General features: G+C 36.7%; 1 protein-coding gene across 1 annotated transcript in view; it reads right to left on the bottom strand.

Moving 5' to 3' along the window:
• Positions 1–5,605: 5,605 nt before the first annotated feature.
• MRPL39 (mitochondrial ribosomal protein L39) overlaps positions 5,606–15,753 on the bottom strand; it is an 11,275-nt gene continuing 1,127 nt past the window's right edge. The window contains exons 2-10 of the mRNA XM_026033677.1: positions 15,200–15,520; positions 14,686–14,825; positions 14,129–14,228; positions 12,316–12,383; positions 10,903–11,015; positions 9,580–9,645; positions 8,162–8,315; positions 7,235–7,282; positions 5,606–6,014 (exon numbers count right to left, since the gene is read on the bottom strand). Coding sequence (XP_025889462.1) covers positions 5,922–6,014; positions 7,235–7,282; positions 8,162–8,315; positions 9,580–9,645; positions 10,903–11,015; positions 12,316–12,383; positions 14,129–14,228; positions 14,686–14,825; positions 15,200–15,520 — 1,103 coding nt within the window. The 3' untranslated portion in view covers positions 5,606–5,921. The remainder of the gene's footprint in view (positions 6,015–7,234; positions 7,283–8,161; positions 8,316–9,579; positions 9,646–10,902; positions 11,016–12,315; positions 12,384–14,128; positions 14,229–14,685; positions 14,826–15,199; positions 15,521–15,753) is intronic.

Here is a 15,753-nt window from a genome sequence, read left to right as displayed (position 1 = left end):
GATGCAGTTGCAGGATTTATGGACTTCCACAATGTGGCAGAGTCCTAGGTGCCTGACAAGGAAAGCCAATTATAACACTAAGATTTCTGCAGAACTTGGGAGATAGTACTGAGGTCATCTCCGCAACTTAAATTAGTCCATGAGCTGTATAGATTAGAGAGGAGTATTAATTAAGTGATCACATTTAATAAGTCAGTTGATTGTGCTCACAGAAAGAAAACGTTATTCAAGTATTTCCTAGAAAGCTCATTGATCGAGGTCTCATTTACTTCTCAGTGCCTCAAACCTGAAGGAAGGAATTTTTATTTTTTGTTCCAGAGGTTTTAATTAATATATGAACTATGTGCCTAGAGTGAAGTACTATCCTCAGTGATTATTCGACCAGTAGATGCTGCAGCATCTCTCACGTGTCCCCCACCTTACCACTCCCCAGCATCACTTTCATCATTTCTGTCTTACATAGGCACGTGCCAATAAAAGCTACATTTGCAAGAATGAAAATCAGTCTTGCCGTTCACTTTTCTGATTTATAGCCATGCTATAAAAATCATCTGCATGTTCCTTTATGTTTTCTCTCCTTAAAGGTACAGGAGAAATGACTTAAAAAGTAAATAGCAGATATTTACTTTCCAACCTTAAATATTCTGTGATTCCATGATAAATATGGCAATTATAGCTCATATATGTATCTTTTTTTTGCCTACCAGACTCCCCAGAAAATAGATATGAGATATAGATATATATATCATATATAGATATGAATATCGATATGAGATATATATATAACAGATATGTGTATATTACATTAGCAAAGAGAAAAAATAAATTGCACCCTGAAAAAAGTTAATGCTGTTCATGACTAGGGTTAAATCTGATGAAAGATCACAGCATGACAGCACTACCATTTTCAGATAGTTGGTATTCTTCAAGAAATGTCCTCTATCCTTTCTTCCCATCAAATGCCTTTATAACACTGAGTTCCTGTGTCTAGATTACTTAAAAAGCTTAATAAAATAAATATAACTACACCAGCAAGTTCACTGGTTTCAAATATAACAACCTATTGCAGGGAACTAAGTAGTTTAGCATTAGATCAGTCACCAAATAGCAATAAGAGGTTACTGCTTTCCAGAGGTTGAAATGGAATAGGGAAGCTGTCTCAATCTGGTTGCTGTCATTACGGACTCAATGTCTGCTGCTGATTTTGGATTTTCATGCTTGCACATGCATGGTTTCTCAGGGAGGAGAATCTTTCATGATAAGAAAAAATAACTCTTTGAAATGTAATTCCCTCTGTTATGAAGGAAGTGATGTTAGATGACAATTGTCTTTTCCATCTTCAAAATCCATAAGAACATGGAGTACAGAATATTTCTTTGGAATGATACTCTCACTCCAGTAAAGAAAACATATGTAAAGCTGGGACTGCCCCATTTCAGCTCCTCTGGTGCTATAGGTTATAACCAAAGTCTCCTTTAGCTTTAACCTTAGTATGAGGACTCCTATTTAGTTAAAAGCTATAAATAGAAGGACATGCTAGTCCTAGGCTAACATCAAGAACTGTGATTTGGGAAATTTCTACTCTTTTGAAAGAAACACAAGTGGAACCAAAGTAGAAACAGGCATAAATTGAAGCACCGAAAGTTCCACAGGAACTTAAGAAAAAATTTCTTGACAGTGAGGGTGACAGAGCCCTGGAACAGGCTGCCCAGAGAGGTTGTGGAGTCTCCATCTTTGGAGATCTTTAAAACCCATTTGGATGCAGCCCTGTGCCATGTGCTCTGGGTGACTCTGCATGTGCAGGGCGATTGGACTAGATGGTCTCTGGAGGTCCCTTCCAACTTTAAGCATTCTATGATTCTATAAATGAAAAAGGCTATGGAGCTGCTATGGAACTGTGTGACAAGGAAGGCTACAGTTTCACCTTCTTCCCCTGTAACCAGAATTCAGCCATTTTTTTCAATCCTGCTATTGGCCTAAGACTCCCAGCTCTCCCCTTCTTCCACCTCCTTTGCCATTATGCCATGGCAGCATCTCAGATCCTTCCTCACTTCTAGCTGGCCCCAAATTTCTTTTATTGAATGAACACAGTAAAAAATGCTCCTTTAAACGCCATAAAGAATAAATAGCGAAGAAGGATTTTCTGCTTATTCTTGGGATCTCTTTTATTCATTTACTCTTCCCTAATCCCTGTAGCCTCTGGGGAACTATAGCAATCAATAGAGACTTTCCTGCTTCTTTTTTTCTCCTCTTTGAACTGACCTCAGAGGTCTGCTTGAGCTGCTTCTAAAGAAGAACACAGGGCCAGGACCTGCAGTGTGCAGAACTGCATGAGCAGACCTGGGAGTCACACACAACCAGGGCCATTTCATACACAAGACCATTTTATGCTACCCCATAGCTTGAAATTTCCTACACAGCTCACTTATAACTCCAGCTACAGGCCAGAGCAAGGTCCAAAGCAGCCAGCACACTCTGCAGTGGTAATGAATAGGAAATACTGGAAATCAGAATCTTTCACAAGGCTCACCATATGTCTGGCACAAGCCAGGCCAAACTTCAACAAAATTTCTGAGATTTACAGGATGAAAATATTTTTTAAATACAGAGAGTATTAGTAGCATAGCTATTATACAGCACTTCTTGCACAGATAGTTGCAGCATTTACATTCAAGAGTGAATGACAAAATACAGAAGCGGCCCCCATGATGAGTACCCGAAGCCCACATGCGGCTGTGTGGATGGCACGGCCAGGCTGCACTCTTTTCATTTGTTCTTGCTCAAGGAATCTCCCAGATCTTTCTCTAAGAGCAGCACTGCTTCAAACAGACTGGGTAGGGAATACTCAGGGATTTAGGAATATGACCCATCCTAAGCACGGGGCTGCTGAGGCGAGTGGAGGCAGCAGCGCTCCCGGACGAAACACAGCTCCGGCCTAGCGGGCAGGAGCCCCCTCTGCTCTCACCAGCTCAGGCAAGGGAGCAGCTCATCCAGCTGGGAAAGTTCCCTGACAGGGACCTTCTCTCTCCAAAGTTCTGCTGACCATGCTCCAAAGCTCAGCCATCGAGGGCAGAGGAAGAGCCAAGGGAATGAGTCCTGGACAATTAAATAAATGAAAAATCAAAATTATTCTTGATTCAAAAGTCAAACCCAACTTAGCCTCCAAATTCAACTTACTTATTAAATCTTATTCAACTTACTTATTAAATCTTATTAAATGCTTACTTATTAAATCTTATTAAATGCTTCTTCCAGGCTAGATTCATATTTGCAGTTAGGTTGCTGTTGAAAACTTACAACATGCATGTTCATTCATAACCAAGAATGCTGAAAGTAGTAACAGAACAAATGATATTGTTGCAAGAAATTGCCTTTGTCCATCTTCTCAAAGGAAGGCAACTGTTTGTCTTGACAATTGACAAACAGTTCATCCACACTTGGAGGTGTACCCTTTTCCCATCTTAAAAATTAAAGAAGTTTTAAAGTATATTTTGTATTACAACAATTGTTGTATCTGAATGCAAACCCATCCCCAGTACTGCAGCTTAAACTAAGGTCCAAGATTATTATAGCAGAATTTCTTCCTAGGCAATTTTTAGGAGTGAAAAGATAGCAAATAGCAAGCACATGCTAAATTTGTCTTGGCCTGCCTCTACAAATATGAAATTTACAGTATGCAACATATCAAATTTTAGTTGAATAATCTTATAAGTAGTGCCTGAACACCAAACAATGGAGACTAGTTTCTTATCAATCTGAATTTTGGAATTTGAAGTTGACCTAAAACTTAGCCTTGGGCAACTTTGAAGTGTTTATAACAGCTCACCAGCAACCCCTAGGCCTCAGACCACATGAAACATGCAAGAACTCCTTCAGGAAACCCCCTAAAATCCTGCTCCTACTTCTGAACATGGTCTTTATAAAGGACCAGCAGCTTCCAAGACGAAGAAAAGAGGAGAGAATCAAAGTATGGTAACAAAATTCTGGGGGGTTTCTATACAAAACTAAAATGAGACTTTTCAGCACAGCTGTATTCTTTTAAATGTTTTCCTACACTGAATATTAAAAAGCCCTGTCTGTCCTGCACAAGAGCTTTGTTACATGCAATTGCAGTAGTTACGGTTAAAAAAAAATCCTAAGAGTTTGACCTTCCTCTGCCGGTGATAGGATTCAAGATTGATGCTTCTGAACTTTACTCCCAAAACTCAGGACAGGTAAGACGAATGCACGGGTTGGCGAGGTAGGAAGCTTAAGATTCAGAAGAGCCCACCCAGATCAGTTGCCCTTTGCATAATTTCACTGTCTTAAGTAAATCAGAGATAACAAACACCTCAAAAAAAAAGTTTTGTGCTCCTCCATTATTATGAATGTTTGCTTCTTGAGTAATAGACAAGAAACTCATTCAATGCATCAGGTTAAATTTAAAATACAAGTATTTAATACTAAAGATCATTTATAGTTTTTATATACAAAGAATGTGTGTCCATACTCTGGAACAAATTTAAAAAAAAAAAAAGGATCTGGTATTATAAAACTTGAGGTTACATCCTCACCATCTGCAGCATTAATAAGGAAAAATCATCTCTTTGAATATCAAAGTCCAAAAGGATATGGAATTTACTTTAAAATTCCCTGTGTTCCGTAGGAATCTATACCACAGTCTATTGGGATAGATTCCTAGTAGACTACTAACCAACTTCAAACTTAGCATATGGCAGTAAATGTGAGTAGCTAAAAATTGTACAAACTGGAGGAGCACGTAGGACAAAATATTTCAGCACATATATTAAGTAGACTTCTGTAATTTCACTGAAAGCTACTTTTGTCATTTGCATTCCTTGTTCTGTGCTCTGACACATTTAGCTTTTATTTACTYACCTGGTTATGAGTACAGCATTTCATTAAGCTAGGTAAGATTGCCTTACTTAAATATATTTTACTTGAACTCTTACATTTTTTGCAAAACTATAGTAGAATTAGGAAACAAGTRATATACTTAATGACAGACACAGTAAAACAGATTAAAATTAAATTACTTGCAGTTCAAAGAGCACTAAAATTATTTTGGTCTATTAAGAAAAGCTCTAATGAGCTAGGGGTAAAAATACAGAATGTCAAAACACTATCTGACAGAAATTACCTGAAATCTCCATACTTTTTAAAAATATATATATATAAAAATATATTTTAAAATATAATATATATTATACTGGGAGTGCAAGYTATAGACAACAGTCCTGGACCTATTCTGGAAAATTATATTTCAGCATCCTTTATAGCATTAGTATATCCTGGTATATCAAGGGCACTTATTCTGTATTGTGCTGAAGGAAAAGGAGGCTTCTAAATAGACAATACTAACATTATCTAATTTTAATTCCATCAGGAAATAATCTTTCCCATCATTAAATAATCTTTTGTAATGCYTACAGGTTTCTGTAAGGGCTTTCTTTTTGTCTCGAGTTTCTATTACAGAAAACAAAGCTGGAATTTCATTATGAAACTCCAGCAAGAAATATATACAACCAGTCAGAAAATGCAAAGCAACATTTACTTCATGGAAGACCAAACAAATGGTCTTAAAATTATACAAAGATAGGGGAGATGGCACTACCAGCTGCCAGTTCAGTTCTAGTTCATAGGCCAAATCACCAATCACAGAGTGCAACAAACACACCAACTACTGTTAAGATGAAGACTCGGGTAGTTACAAGGTGAGTAACCACAAATAAAGCATTCATTACTCACTTGAGGAAAAAAAGCTTTTTTAATGGTGGCCAAAAATTCAAACACAGACTGAAATGTGTGATATTGCTTTTGTACCTATCTTTAATTTAACTCCACACAAGTCAGCTGAATTACCAACACAAGTCATGTAAAAAAAAAAAAAAAATTATGTACATTTACAGGTTAAAGATAATTTAGAGTGAGACAGTTTTTTCTTCTTCATTTGCATCTTTTGCACTGCCATCACTTCTGCCTTCTTCTGCTTCCAAGCATTTTTCTTCAGTGACCTGCAGAAACACATTGTTTTTTTTTTTTTTTTTAATATGATTTAATTTTACTTTCATCCTGGAAATCTGCCCCCTCCCCAAGAACGGACAGCTTATATAACAACATATATCATCATTTCCCAAATTGACACGAGTTTGAAGCATTTTCTTGCTATTCTTCTGTTAAATTCCTTCAGACCAGGCTCATAACACATCCTTAGTTAACTGATTTCAATAAATATAGAAGGCGTTTTCACCTTTCTGCTGCTATACAAGTAAAACATTTGAACGTTTTGGAAATTTGTTATTTAATTCTAAGTCAACCTACATTTTGCCATGCTTTTAAAGTGAGTCTCTGGTTTTATGTGGCACGTGGTATTTTATGGTTCCATTTATTTTACAAACTGGCTATATTGCATTAATTTAGTCAGTGTAAGGCTTCACTAAGAGGACACTGTTTAACTTTKAAAACATTATTTGTGTGATGGGCAAAAGTTGACAGGAAACTTTCTTATATTTTATGCAGATTTTAATTGGAAAAAGCTCAATGAGCTACAACTACTTGGAAAAATTTCCTTTTACCTCCAGTAACTTACATCTAGATTCACCAAGTGTACTGTCTTTCAATTCTACCATTTACTTACCAAAAAAAAAGTTTTTTTGTGTTCTTATAACTGTGTCAAATAGTGTGTACTGTAATTTATCCAGGTATCTAGATAAGTTTAAATGTCATTTCAGTTTGTGTTTTTTTCCTTATTCCTCATTATGATTAAAACAGAAAAAAATAAATTTTAAACATGCATTACGCCAGTGTTAATCCTAGAAATGAAAGGGGAAATTCTAATGAAAGTTATAATTATTTAATTACACCTTAAAGGGGTTGTTACAAAAAGTATGTGGGATTCTCACAAATAGATATGTAAATGAAAAGAACTGTATAATTTGCTTTTTTTTGATAGTACAGATTACATCAATTGAACCGTGTATGCTTTTATTAAATGGTAAAATGCATTTTAATAAGTAAAAGACATCAGAAGGTATCAGTACGTTCCCTATTAGAAAGATATTAAGGTATTATCAAAGATATTAAGATATTATCATGTGCATCCAACTTTTTACTTGCTGTGTTTAGCATTCTTAGTTTAATAGAGATATAATTCATCTCTACTCATTCAAATCCTGCACTATGACACTGAATCTTTGTATTTGGCAAGCTGTACTTCATCACTGATTAGACTTACCAGTCTCTTAGACCTTTCCAGCAATCTGTGCCACACGGTATGGTGAGCCTGTATTTAGAGACATTGAGTGATGTTACAATGGGRGGGGAATTTTTTATAATAGAATAGTTTTTCACTGACATATGTAAGAATGACGGCACAAAAAGAACAACAAGCCTTAATTCAGAAACYGCAACTTCTGGTTCAAATGTGCAATTTGCTTGAGTCACTTTAGGGGATTAGGGAGGACTTGAATCACTGCTGATGACATGTATTTATTGTATATTATGGAATCACTGAAGAGCTAAAGAGCAAAACTGGGAATTCGCATGGTATGAGGGAGGGATAATGATGGGTACACGAAGCATAAGCAAGAAACCAGTGGCCACTTGTTCCTTGAAAATTCCCCTACTGTAGGTAGCAGCACAGGTTCTAACCCCACGCCAAAWTCATACAAGTCAGCAGAGGGAGAAGAAAACTCATTCCTGTTCCCACCTACAGTTCTGCAAAGCCAAGGTTCACACAGATTATTGCTAGAATGTTATGATGTGGCATCACTTACCACGAGTATAAATTCTAAGTTCAGCTTTCTTCCTGAATCTGAATAAGCAATAGCAGGCAAAGTGGCTGGCAGGTGCAATTAAAAACACATCTACACTACGCACAACAAAAACCACACTTGCAATACTAGGCTCTGATGCACTTCCAAAGTTTTGATTTCACATTCAAAACAGTCCCAGGAAAATTAATCTCCAATAACTAAGGCTGTCACTATCCCTGGCCTTCATTTTCTACTACTGTTCACAGCACCTCTGACTTACGTTCACTTACTAACATGACATTTAACAAAGATCTGAAAATAGACCAAATGCCTTTTCTTTAAAAGAAATATATATTTATTTGTATATACATACATAGAGAGAGAGAGAGAGAAAATGGATTAGTTACCTTTAAATGGACTGGCAGGGATACACCCTGGAACCTCCTTATCAACTCAGGTTGCTTAGTCTGAAGATTATGGGCTGCTGTTATCTCATACTGGTAACAGAAACTTGTCCTCGGAATGTGAGGGCCTTCACTGACATCTACGAAATCTCCAAACCTGGGGATAGAAGCCAAGAAAAACTATGATTAAAAATATCAGAACACTGTAAAAATGAATTGGAAAAAAAAAAAAAAAAAAAAAAAAGACAAAACAGCTTCCAAATCAATCCCAGTTCATCATTTCTAGGTTTCTAAAGAAGGAGTGTATGGAGCACTGTTTCCTAAAATGAATTCAGGAAATCCAAACCTCATGTCCAGAAGAAAGATCTGAGGCTTATCCAAATCTTTCAAGCCATGGTGGTTTTGTAGTGGTATACTGCCAGAGAAACATTTGTCTCTAAGATCACACATTTCCAGCAGTCTAATAGTCTAATGTTTATCACCTGCACACACATTTTCATGTTTTGTAAAATCACAAATCAATTAAAAAAAAGAACAAGGGACAAAAGGGAAGACATCTAAGAAAAGATTCTTTAGAACACAATCGTCTTCCAGACATTCATCATTAAGCCCATTTTCTTTCTTTTTTACTCAGCAAACTAAAGAGTGATAGGAGAGGAAAAAGTCATGAAGAGAAGACAGTAGTGCTCTAAAATTTAAAAAGCCATCACTGCAAGGACTTATTTTCACTTACAGAGACACAGATTCAAAAATCAAATGGAAAAACAAATCAGATAACAATTCTCTAGGCATCTTGGACAAACCTAAGCCAATCAAAAAAAAAAAAAAAAAAAAAAAAAACCGCACAAAAAATATTTATTACATCTGAGTTACAGTAAGATTCTTGTCTCCAGCATAAGAATTTCACATCTTAGTCTGCATCTAAAGACCCAACTGCATTCTCATCTCCATTGTTACGGTCAGTAGCTTGTCATTTATGCGAAGTTTGATAGCTTTGTTTAAAAAAAAATGCATATAATATGCATATACACACACACACACATATATACACTAAAGCAATACTGGCACTTATTTTTAAACAAGTATTTGGCTTGTGTTTCATTTACATTGCAATCTCTAGGGATTTATTTAAAGTTTAAAAAAGTCTAAGTAGTAAGACTTCCCAGCACTTTATACCTAAAACTATCAACTAATTAAATTGTAATTATAAATTTTTAAAAAATAGCTACTTAACAACAGCCACCAAAAGTTAACTGTCATAAAATCAAGGTATAAAATAAACTTAGACAATAAAAAATAAGCAAATTTTTAAGTTTAAAAAATATCAAAATCAACTTACCATTCTTGCTTGCAGATATTACTTGTGATAAAAACAGATCTTTCAGAAAATCATTACAGAATGGAATTTTAGTTTTACTCACCTATGTAATGTTACAATTCCTTCAGTGTTCTGCGAAGCTTTCTCTTTTATCATCTCTATTTTGTATCTGAACAAGACAAAAAAGGATTTAAGAAAACCTCACCTTTAATATGTAATCTGTAAGTATTCTCATAAGAATAGCAGGAGYGTTTTTTAGAAATTATGTTCACATTTATGCTATTGGACATTCCTTTATATTATAAAGGAAGTAATTATAAAGGAAGCATTCCTTTGTTATAAAGGAAGCATAACATAATGCTTCCTTTMAAGGAAGCACCTTTAAATTCTTAATTTCATATTCCAATGTGCGTTGATATTTCAGAAAAACATACAGGAGGGCCATGCTCTCTCTATATAGTTTCATTCAGAAAGCTAAAAGTAACTTACTGCTACCAATGAAGCAGGCATTTTTCAAGTCAGCCATTAAGACCAGAAGATACAATCAGATCACCCACACTGATTTTATACAGTGGGTGATCCTGAACAACTGGTAATCTGCAAGACAGTGCAGGGTGGTCTGCGCTCTTTGCACATATGGTGGGTGCTTAAAGTCATTTAAAGTAGCTACAGTCATTTCCAGTAGCTAGGCTCCCAGCTGCTGTCAACGCCCATTAGCCACTATAGTGAAGACAGAGTGTGCTGCTCATATGAATAATACCTGGATTATGAATCTAAAAATGCTCGTTACTTCACAACAAATTCAATGTCCAACAAAATTCTGTTCTGGTTCACAAAATGATACACTACCAACCGTTTCACCCCATCCCTCCCCAGGCACCAGAATACCCTGAAATAGYGACTTTTCAGCTAAGAAGACTGGACAAGTGCCTTGAGCTGAGCTTTTGTATCAAAGGCCAGGACATTCCAACCATTACTCCCCATGTAGAGCTGAGTAACATTTCTGGACAAACAGCCCCTTCCAGTACGGCACCAAACCCTCACTTGAAAAATAGCAAAAAATGACAACTCTACATTTCTTTGAATATGAAAGCCTTTCTAAAGCTAAGAGTAAAGTAGCACGTGGAGCCTAACCATCCAGAGTTCCTCTAACATAGAACTGATGAAATCTTGAAGCATCCTTTTAAAATAACTTTCCATTTCTCATGACATTACATCCAATAGAGGTGCCTGCTGTTGGTCTTCAAAGAGAAGATTAAAGATGAGATCAGCCAGTATAAAGAAGACAGTGGAAACACACCCAGAGCAGTGGAAGAACCACCTTCTTACTTCATCTATCACACCCTATTTTAGACTTATATTAAACAACAGATTCAATTTCATCTCTATGTGCCCTTCTAAAACAAAAGCAAATTCAGACACTTACGTGTTATGCTGGAACATCTCACATGCTACCTTTGCTTCCACATGCAGTGCTTCAAATGGCAGGTCCTGATGAATTAGCTTATTGGCATCCCTTGTAAGAGAACGGAAGTTGTCCTAAAAATAGGAATTTWTACTTAGAAGACTGTTACCGCTGTTTCTCAGCCACACTTAATAGACAAAGCACAGGAAAGCATCAGATAGTATTGAAATCAGTCAGAATCATCTCCTGTATATCATCAATGTAAGAATATAGCAAATATGAAGATTTTTAGTTCTATCCTCAGCTACCTGATGCTAAAGTTCATCACCACTTACATGCACTGATTCAGTGTCCAGCGAAATCAATAGGCATGTCCCTATCACACTCAACATATTTTAATTCGAATTAAACTCCTTATGTTCTCCCAAGCTGATATATGCACACAAACTTGCTACTAAGTACTTTGTATCCTATTTATATCCTATGACTYTGTGAGGAATTACCTGTCTTCTGATGGAAAAAGAGGAAAGAAGGACTGAATAATTAACTGCAGTCTTGGCCCTCAWACTAAAGCTTTACGTATGTCTGATTTGTCACTAAATAAGACAGATTATGTAGTAGATGTATAACGTCACTTCAAAATTATTTCAAACTGAGTTACTTCAACTACAAGATCATATCGAAGAAAAATTAAGCATATCATTAGTATTGCTTTGCTACCCACATATTTCTCCTGATGCTTCAAAGTGAGAACAAGAATAAGCACCAGAAAAGTAAAATGATCATGATCGCACAGACGACTAAACAGCTAAGAGACTTAAAAGTCTGTAGATGATAAAATGTACTGAAGAGCATTAAATACAAACTATTAAAARGAGTGTTTCCACTGAATGCACTCATGGGTCTCTTAATAATTTGATTTTTTGCAGTAAAGCACTGAAAAATGCTAAAAATACACAAATTACACTTTTAGTTTCATAGGACTACGTTCACACAGATGTTATATGCCTGTGGCTGCATCTACGTTACCAAGTAAGCATGGTTGAAGATGATCAAATCTGTATAGAAACACAGAAGACATTGAGGTCCCAATGGCCACATTAACCATATTAATTCCAAGAATTCCATGTCCCAAGAATAGAATTTTATTTTCAAGTAGAGCTCCTCTAGCCCCAATYCCTAAGAATTTTATCTGAAAGGAATCCAGTTTGCACGCTTCGACACCACACTGCAAAGAGTGTCAATATACAGTAAGTGTTGGAGATTAGCTCCCAAAGCAAATTCCTGACCTAAAATAAACCACTAACGTGATTAATTTTGTTTAATGTTCTTTTAAAGATATAGGATTTTTTTTTCCTCCACAAAAAAAACCACAACACATCTGACAATGATGTAAGCTATGCAGTTTTTCAAAAGACAAGTTATTGTGCTTACCTTTGTTGGTTTCCAGTCATTGAGTCTACTGTCTAAAGTTACATCATAGCAGAAAGCTCCAGAGATCACTGTAATTACACAGAGGAAAAAAAMGGTGGTTTGTAATAAAATATTTACAAACACTCTTCTAAATATATGAAAATGAATGAGAAGAGAAATAGAATGAGCACAAAAAGATCCATTATTAAAATCTAACTTTTCAGCTGTGATTAAATGTCAGATTGGAACTGTACCATTTTCATTTAATTGCATGAAAAATAATTATGTCAAATTATTTTTAATGATAGTAATATACATCCATATTAAAAAAGCAAATGATAAACAAAAACTCTGCTATGTCCCAAAAAATTCCCAATTTCTTAAAACTGGGAGAACAGACGAAACCGCATTTTGTGCGTTTTACATTTTTCCCTTTGTGTGCAACACACATTAAAAGTCAAATTGCACTGTTCAGTTATAAAGTTTTTAAAGCATTGGTTTTTTTTTTTAAGAGCCATTAGACAACATTAGGGCTAAAATATTTTTTTTTCGTGACACACACAGCAGGAATTGAAGTGCCTGAAGCAGTATAATATCCATTTATTCTATTTATTCTGTTTTCTATTCATGTGTATTTATTCAGTTATTGTGATCTTAAAAATCAAGCTTATGAACCCAGCAAACTCACACTACTCCTATATGTAAACTAAAACCATGTAATTTAGTAAGCAAGATTACTCCAAACCCTGGTAGAACCAAAATACTAACTCTATGCCTTCCAGACAATCAAGACAAACTCTGAAAATACTAAAAGAGCATCAATAGTGATCAACTGACCAGCAATCCACCAGGTTCCTATACATCAAGTACCTAAGAAGTCAGGTTTTATTAGTCAATCTCTCTTCTCTTTGTCTCCTTGCTTTTGTAGTTTTAGATGAGATCATGTACGCACAAAACTCTGTCTATACTTCAATAAGCTTCCAGCTTTGAGTTATATATGGCAATTTTTAGTAAATCAGGTGCTCACAAAATTATGCAGAATCACTAGGGCAAATTTCACAGAGCGGTATCATACCTTCTAGGGTACCCTTCTCTTGTACTTGACCATAGAGCAACTGGGTCTCTAAAGTAACTAACAAACTACMAAGTCAAAACTTCTGAAATTCAGTTGCCATAAACTTTCTGCACTGTAACAAAGAACCTAGATTCAACACGGTTACTGTAAATTAAATAACTACAATATATCACACTACTCTTTTGATAAYGACTCTTTCTACGGGGTTATCTAGGACTGGAGACTGTCTTATCCTGCCCTCCCTCCTAGCAATATCAGGCTGGATAAGGGCACTGACATCTTCARAGCATAGTGCAATTCCACTACTTTAGAATAAATATTTGAATAATGGGTTTAGGAAAAAAAGGCTATTGTGGCTTCTCCAGTCCATCTAGGCCCCTTCACAGCAGATATATGTCTTATCCGTTTATGTACGGGTTATTAAGTCAACATAGTTTAAAGCCTAACAACATAATCCAATGCAAATTTTGGATTACTTGAATACACTGATCGCATCTAAAGGCTAAGAACCCTCAATCATCTTTGTTGTGGGGAAAAAGAGAGGAAGTTCTTGAGCAGAGAGGGGCGGGACTGGGTCTCTAAAGGTCCCTTCCAACCTCAACCATTCCGTGGACTCTGTGATTTAGCATTTAATATAGATAGGAATGCCAAGTCCCTTCAGTCACTGCAGAAGCCTCTGATTTGTTTAGTAACACTGCTTCCTAGACACACGTTGTAAACAAAGAGACAAGACTATCAATTATAWAACATTTGTATCACCTGGTACTTCTAGACTTTTAATCAGATTCACGGAGTACTCGTCTTTGAAAGCTCTCTTCAGCACGGACGCCATGATCATGGCACAGGAACGCCAGTAGGCCTGGAATTTCAAATATACAGACACATTATTGAGAGGCAAACAACCCATACCAGATAGAAAACAGCTATTTGCTGCAAAAGAATATCAACATTTAACAGAATTAGACATAAACCCGAAAGTCGACTCAACCATTATATTCTTTAGAATTTAAGCTTCCATTTAAAAATAATTAAAACAATCAACAAAATCAAAACTGTAGAGGCTTCCCCAGAGATATTTAAACTTCACATCATACAATATCATAAATTGAAAGGGGTCTCTGCACACCACCTAGCCTAACATCCTCATCCAATTATTTACAACCATGATTCATGCACACTAAATAGGGTACAAACSAATTTAGGTTAAAAATACCTAAACCTTCATGACAACAAAACTGAGGGAGCAGATGAACATGGGCACAGGGGCCCTTGTGACCATAATCAGTCACCTGTAATTGTGTAACACACTGACTTACTTTGTTTACTTCCTCGGGATTTTCATCTTTGAAAGTAAGGAACTGAATTTCACATGATTTGGTCAAGGGTCTATACATATCCCAGACTTCGCCATCCACAAGAGCTAGTACTGATTTCTTACAATGCCATTCACTTAAGTCTAAAGAAAATGAGGTGGGGAAAAAAAAAAAAAAGGCAAACAGAGCCATAAACATTATTCCTCAAAGTCAGCAGTTTAGCCCCCTAAATTTTTAAAAACAAATTGCAAACCTCCCTTCTGCAAGGACCGGGAAGATAAGCTATTAAAGCAAGTATAAAATTTAGCTCAGCTCCTACTAGGTTGCAGGGTTTTGGTTTTTTTTAAACACAGGTATATTATTAACCTACCATATATTAAACATTTTGACCACCTATTGCAGACACCAAAACCACAACCACGCTAACACTTAAAGTTTGGATACTACTTTATGCTACTTTAATTGGCAGCACAGCTGTGCCAAGGGCAGAGCCTCAGCTAAGCGTCCACCCACTTACGCATGGCACAGTTGTATGGAGTAGACAAGGCTTTGTTCATCACAAAAACGCTGCCCGGGTGAGATTTTCCGACATATTTAACTTCGATTTTCTCAATTCGCGGGTGCAGCGCGAGCTGCCGCTCCTTCTCTTTGGTGAAGAGGTCATTACGCATCTGAATAACTTCATCCGAGGTGAGACGAGAAGCAGAGGGTGTGGAGACGAACCCTAGGTGAAAGACAGGGTTTGGAAACAAGCAAGAGAGAGCGCCCAAAGCCTCTTCGTGGGATAAGAAACAGCTGCTTGGGTAGAGAGGGGAAAACGTGACACGGCAGCGCTCATCTGGGTGTCACCAGGGCCTGCTACCCCAGCCAACCCCTTCTCGGCCACTGCCCTGTTTACACGGTGAACCTTAGAGGAAAAATAAATAAATAAATAAATAAATAAWTATTAAAAATTAACTATATGAAAGCTTAAGTCCGTTCCCCAGCTGCCGAGGCCCCGCTCCCACCCCGGCCGCCCCAGCCCGGAGCCCCGGCCGCGCCAACGGCCGCGCCAACGGCCGCGCCAACGGC

This window comes from Nothoprocta perdicaria, unplaced genomic scaffold, assembly GCF_003342845.1.
Source record: "Nothoprocta perdicaria isolate Ctin4 unplaced genomic scaffold, notPer1 scaffold_130, whole genome shotgun sequence".
Classification (NCBI taxonomy): domain Eukaryota; kingdom Metazoa; phylum Chordata; class Aves; order Tinamiformes; family Tinamidae; genus Nothoprocta; species Nothoprocta perdicaria.
This window is presented reverse-complemented; position numbering and strand designations above follow the sequence as displayed.